The 6,000-nt window shown below is 28.2% G+C and overlaps 1 protein-coding gene across 5 annotated transcripts in view; it reads left to right on the plus strand.

Annotated features, from left to right (window-relative positions):
• LOC127279892 (UTP--glucose-1-phosphate uridylyltransferase) overlaps positions 1-6,000 on the plus strand; it is a 237,922-nt gene extending 231,922 nt beyond the window's left edge. For all 5 annotated transcript variants that reach the window (XM_051302548.1, XM_051302543.1, XM_051302545.1 and 2 more), the window contains one exon: positions 5,418-6,000. In XM_051302548.1, coding sequence (XP_051158505.1) covers positions 5,418-5,630 — 213 coding nt within the window. In that variant the 3' untranslated portion in view covers positions 5,631-6,000. The remainder of the gene's footprint in view (positions 1-5,417) is intronic.

The following is a 6,000-nucleotide window of genomic DNA, read 5'->3' on the forward strand; positions in this document are numbered from 1 at the left end:
GGAATTCCGTAAATTTTTAATTTTTTTTGTTAAATATTACACAGCCCCACAAAAAAAAAGTGTCACGTACTTTTGACCGGAATACCCTAACCCTATGTATTTTGACGCGCTGAACACGAATCCGAAGTCCGTTTTGCTCCATCACGTCAGGATTTTTTTCTAACCTCAAAAAACATGTCGGATTTTGAGAAGTAGGCGATTTTTTTAAAAATTGATGTATTAACTTCAAACTTGGTATCTGGGGTTTTTTGTGTCGCTGATTACGAATCTGAAGTTAGATTTTCAAAATCCAAAATGGCGGATCCAATATGGCGGACGAATTTTGAAAAAATTTTAAGATTTACTTCAAACTTGGTATCTAGGGGTTTTTTGGGTCGCTGATTACGAATCTGATGTCAGATTTCCGCAATTCGATATGTCTGATTCAATATTAAGGAATTATTTTTAAAAAATTGTCAGATTATTATGAAATTTGGTATCTACAGGTTTTCTAAGTTGCTGACAAGTAACACTAGGGAAGTGCCATACGCCGATTTTAAGAAACTTGGCAGTTTTGCAGTTTTTTGAAAACATTTTGACACGTATGTTTTGTTTTTCCCCAAAAGCTGATTTATGGGGGGGAACTACCCCTTGAATTTTTGTTTGGTAGAGGGACATTATTTTACGAAATTTTTTTAAAATTAATGTGCAATAGTGTATCTTGGAATTTTTGGGTCGCTGATTACGTATCTGATGTCAGTTTTCAAAAATTGATAATGGCGTATCTAATATGGCTGATAGAAGTCCATGTTGGATATGCCATTTTGAATTTTTGAAAAATTATAATATTTACGTAAAAAAATTCAAGGTGTAGTTCCCCCCCATAAATCAGCTTTTGGGGAAAAACAAAACATACGTGTCAAATTGTTTTCAAAAAACTACAAAACTGCCAAGTTTCTTAAAATCGGCGTATGGCACTTCCCTAGTGTTACTTGTCAGCAACTTAGAAAACCTGTAGATACCAAATTTCATAATAATCTGACAATTTTTTAAAAATAATTCCTTAATATTGAATCAGACATATCGAATTTCGGAAATCTGACATCAGATTCGTAATCAGCGACCCAAAAAACCCCTAGATACCAAGTTGAAGTTAATACATCAATTTTTAAAAAAATCGCCTACTTCTCAAAATCCGACATGTTTTTTGAGGTTAGAAAAAAATCCTGACGTGATGGAGCAAAACGGACTTCGGATTCGTGTTCAGCGCGTCAAAATACATAGGGTTAGGGTATTCCTGTCAAAAGTACATGACACTTTTTTTTGTGGGGCTGTGTTATTCATTAAAAATAATATTTGTTATTAAAATATTGTAAACATTCTTCTCAATTATTCTCAAACATCAAATGTAACACACACACATACATATATAAATTTTTCTAATCTTAAATATTCAATTATTAATTCAAATTTATTTAACAATTATTAATAATTTTATTTTATATTTATTTTAATTCTGAAATCAATGGTTATTTCGCAAATGAATTGAAATTATTGAACTTCATGTTGCGAAATAACACGGACAAAAATATGATCAAGTTTGCCAATTGTGGGATTTACAATGTATAAAAGTTTCCACATTAGTTTGTAAAATTAGGAAATATAAGAAATCATAAAAGTAATTTAGGTGGTTGAACCGATCACGCCACTAGTAAAATGCAAGTTAGCTAAAACTTGCATGGAAACAACGAGGTGTTGATTGCAAAATCAACCCTCCCACTACTTAAAATTACATACCAACAGGGTGTGATCGTTGCCACCGAATTATTGTTCGAGGAGTCTTAATTTGTTTTTCCCGCAGAGCGGATGTGTTTCCCGCAAAGAGGCGGATGAATATAAAGTTTAACTCCCACTAAGAGTAGTAGAGAGTATCATTTGTTCCCCGCAGTAAGTGTTGAAATTCGTCGAGTTTGTTTATAAAAATACATGTGAATTTTCCACAATCTGTGAAATTGATTATCATATAAAAGTTCATAAAAAAAGGGAATTGAATCATTCAGTATAAAGTGTCATAAATGGTTAAAGTGTAGATTCAGCTAAAAATCTTAAGTCTTTTATTAAATTCACAATTGTTTATATTTCAAATTATCTTTAGAGAAAATTCAGACTTAATGAACCCAATACTCTGAATTTTAAAACGGATTTTTGAAATATTGAAATAATTCATCATAAAATAATCGTTGCAAATTTATTGGAAATAAAAAGATATAAATAATTAAAAGGAAGTAAAAGCAACTTCCGCATGATTGAAGTCGTATGACAAATACGAGTGTTGAACTCCACCGAGCTCAAAAGTAATTTGATACTTTTCTGTATCATTTTAATTATTATTATTCTGGTGAGTTACTCTGAATATTTATTCTCTATTTCGAAAATAAAGAATCTCATAAAGAAACATTCACATCACACACACACATTTTCTTTTTACACATACAATTTATTATTTGTTGTCTCAATTTTATGAAGAACCAACTATTTTCGTTTTATTATTGAATATTTCCTTCATTTGATCATTTTGCTTTTTTTTGATTGAAATAAACCATTCTTTGTGAGACATGAATTTGTTCAAGTAGCTTAACGTAAATGGCTTTTTTAATTGTAAACAATTTTTTTTATCAAAGATCAATTTGGGAACTAGATGTACACTGTTTGGGGTTGAGTGAATAAATGTAATCTTGTTTTGTGTTAATTCAAGTTTTGATTTATTTAATCACCTTTTGATGTTTTTGTCTCATTTCTCTTTTTAATCATTTTCACTAAAATACCGTCTACCCGGGTGTATTGAATAAATAATATTCTAAGTGACAGTCCACTACCTCAATCTATCTTTGTTAGCGAAGAGCAATTTACGCTTTCCAAATAACCGGAATTGTTAAATAATAAAAATTAGTATTCTTTCTAAATATTTATTATTTCTCGTTAAATTATCTATTTTTATTTTTTTGTTAATTAACATCCGTCTTTAACACCTCTCTTTGGGGGAGTATCCAACCTATAAATGATATTAGAAAATAAATGTAAAAATATTAGAATGCCGCACAGAAAAGCTTTATCTTAAAAAATTTTGTCTTAAGGACGTTTATCCACGGAAATGCAGACCTTCAAAAAAAATTAATTAACATTTAAATAATTAAAATAACATTATTAATTGTACTTTCTGGAAGAAGAAATATCAATTTTCAAAAAAAATGTAACACTTAAAAAATTTACTTGTTTATACATTTTGCACAGGATAAAAATTTTCTGTCACATCACTTCTACAGAATTTTTTAAAAATGATTGAATTTCTATGTAATATAGCTTATTTTTTTTAGAAAATGATTCTCTACAACTTCACCATGGGGATTTTTAAACAAGCAAGCCGTTTGAAAAATATGACTATTTGTTTAAAATAAAAATTTAGATTTTTTTAAACAAATAGTCATATTTTATAAACGGCTTGCTTGTTTGGAAATCCCCAAGGTGAAGTTCTAGAGAATCATTTTCTAAAGAAAATAAGCCATATTACATTGAAATCCAATCATTTTTAAAAAATTCTGTAGAAGCGATGTGACTGAAAATTTTTATCCTGTGCAAATTGTATAAACAATTAAGTTTTTTAAGTCTTAAATTTTTTTCTTGAAAATTGATATTTCTTCTCTCAGAAAGTACACTTAATAATATTAATTTGATTATTTAAATGTTAATTAATTATTTTTTTCTGGACGTCTGCATTTCCGTGGATAATCGTCCTTAAATAATCGACAATTAGTGCACTTACACTATTAGTTTTTTAAGGGAGGGATCCTACTTTAGGAAGTCTGAATAGAGCGCTTTTTTGATAATTTTTTTAAAAAGGAAAAAAGAACTTAGACCTCATGGTTTTTTGGAATGTTTTTGTACATATTTGAAGTATTTGTAAACAAAATTTTGACAAAAAATATTTAACAGTAGACAAGTTAAAATTAATTGATGACGTTTGTGCACATCTTGACTTTAAAAATGGTGGGAACTGCAATGATTGTTTAAATCATAAAATCATTGAAAATTTTTAAAGTTTACATATGTAATTTCCATGTGAACTAAAAACAATCCAAAGAAATAGTGAAATTTGAATATTTTGTGAGACAGAAACAAAAAAATACTTTTTTTGAAAAAAAATAATGACTTTAAGCGGTATCGAAATTCAATTTTTTTATCAAATGGGAATTAAATTAAAATGTGAAATATGTACATGTAATACATGTATTTATTCAAGTTTTTCACATAGATTTGCATTCATTTTAATAAAAGCATCATCTATTCTTTCCCCTAAAGTTTTACGTGGAAAAATTTTAAAATTTCCTGGTAATCCAAGTAACACTAGGTCTTTAAAAGATAATTTTTCTCTTCTCTTACATAATCCATATTTTTTTTATCCAATATTTTTTTTGAGTAACTAGCATTGAATCGGAAGTCCAGTTTTCCAAAAGAGTTTGCTTCTTATTTGACTGTGATGAAGAATCTGAGAATTGTTCTTCGAATTTTCTCTTTTTGTTCTTTCGCTGTAGCTGCTTCTAATTCTTTAACGCATCCATGTTTAACCTATTCAAGTATTTATTTATAAAAATTCTAAAAATATTATCATTATTGGAAAATTAGTTTTTATAATCATGGATTTTGTTTGCCATTTTAAGAATTAATTTACAAATCAATTAATAAGGTACAATTTCGACACAGGGTTGCTAAAAATTATTTTTATAAACTCTTAAATAAAAGTCTATATAAAACTTATGAATACAAATAAATTAATTAATTAAAATTTTATTTTAAAAAATCTTGTACACTGTTTAAATTATGCAGGTATATCCCCTATATTGCAACAGTAAACCAAACGAATACGATGGAACACGAGCACATGAAAAACAGAATGTAAACACTCGGTACAATGCGCAGCATGCGAGCGCATAGACCATGTTCTTTTGCTTTCACTTTGCGCGCTTTTTTTGAAATACGAAATTATTAAGTTTTTAAAACAATAAAAAAGTGCAAAGAAAGTAACGAAATAACTTAAAATTAAAAGTTACTATTAAAATAGTAACTAAGTTACGTTACAAGTTACTTTTAAAAAAAGTAACTTAGTTACGTTATAAGTTTCAAGTAAAGTATCTTTTTCAGTAACTTAGTTACTAATAACTAGTTACTACCCAACACTGTCTGGTACATATTCTAAGATGTATTATTTAAAGAATCACACAAAAAAATCTTTTTGATTTTTTTGACAGTGTAAAGTAGGATCCCCCCTTAAAGACTTTGTTCGAAATGAAAATGTGTGGAATATTAATTATTTCTTGTTATAAAATATTACGTAATTTAAAAAATTGTTGCTATTAACTAATTTCGTAAAAAATTTGTTACAGGTTCATCAGTTTTTAACTAGATTTGCGACAGTTCCTGATATTCTTGAATTGGATCATTTAACTGTATCTGGTGATGTAACATTTGGCAAAGGCGTTTCTTTAAGAGGAACTGTAATCATTATAGCGAATCATGGGGATCGTATTGATCTTCCATCTGGTACTATATTAGAAAACAAAATTGTTTCTGGCAATCTTCGTATTTTAGATCATTAAATTTCAATGGGTATTCTTTAAGTACTAAGGATAAAAATAAAGATCCTTCAAAGTAAATATAATAAATTGTACCAATAATTACCAAAATCATGTAAAATATAACTTCAAGTTCCTGATTTGAAATAAGGTCAAAATATTCCATTCTTAAGTAAATTGTTTATGAGCATACGGAGCAGCATGAATTCGTCGGTTTATTCTAGTCCATCATATAATTACATGCAAAGAGTTTCTCAAATCAAAATATAATTTAAAGTTAAACTAAACTGGTTTTCTTGGCTATAATAACATGTTCAGGTGCAATAACTGCCTCTACACACGATGTAAAATATGTTAATTTGTTTGATATATTATATAAAGAGACAATTATCAA

Source organism: Leptopilina boulardi, unplaced genomic scaffold (genome assembly GCF_019393585.1).
Source record: "Leptopilina boulardi isolate dan_hultmark-lab unplaced genomic scaffold, ZJU_Lbou_2.1 LbouV2_224, whole genome shotgun sequence".
In the NCBI taxonomy this organism is placed as follows: domain Eukaryota; kingdom Metazoa; phylum Arthropoda; class Insecta; order Hymenoptera; family Figitidae; genus Leptopilina; species Leptopilina boulardi.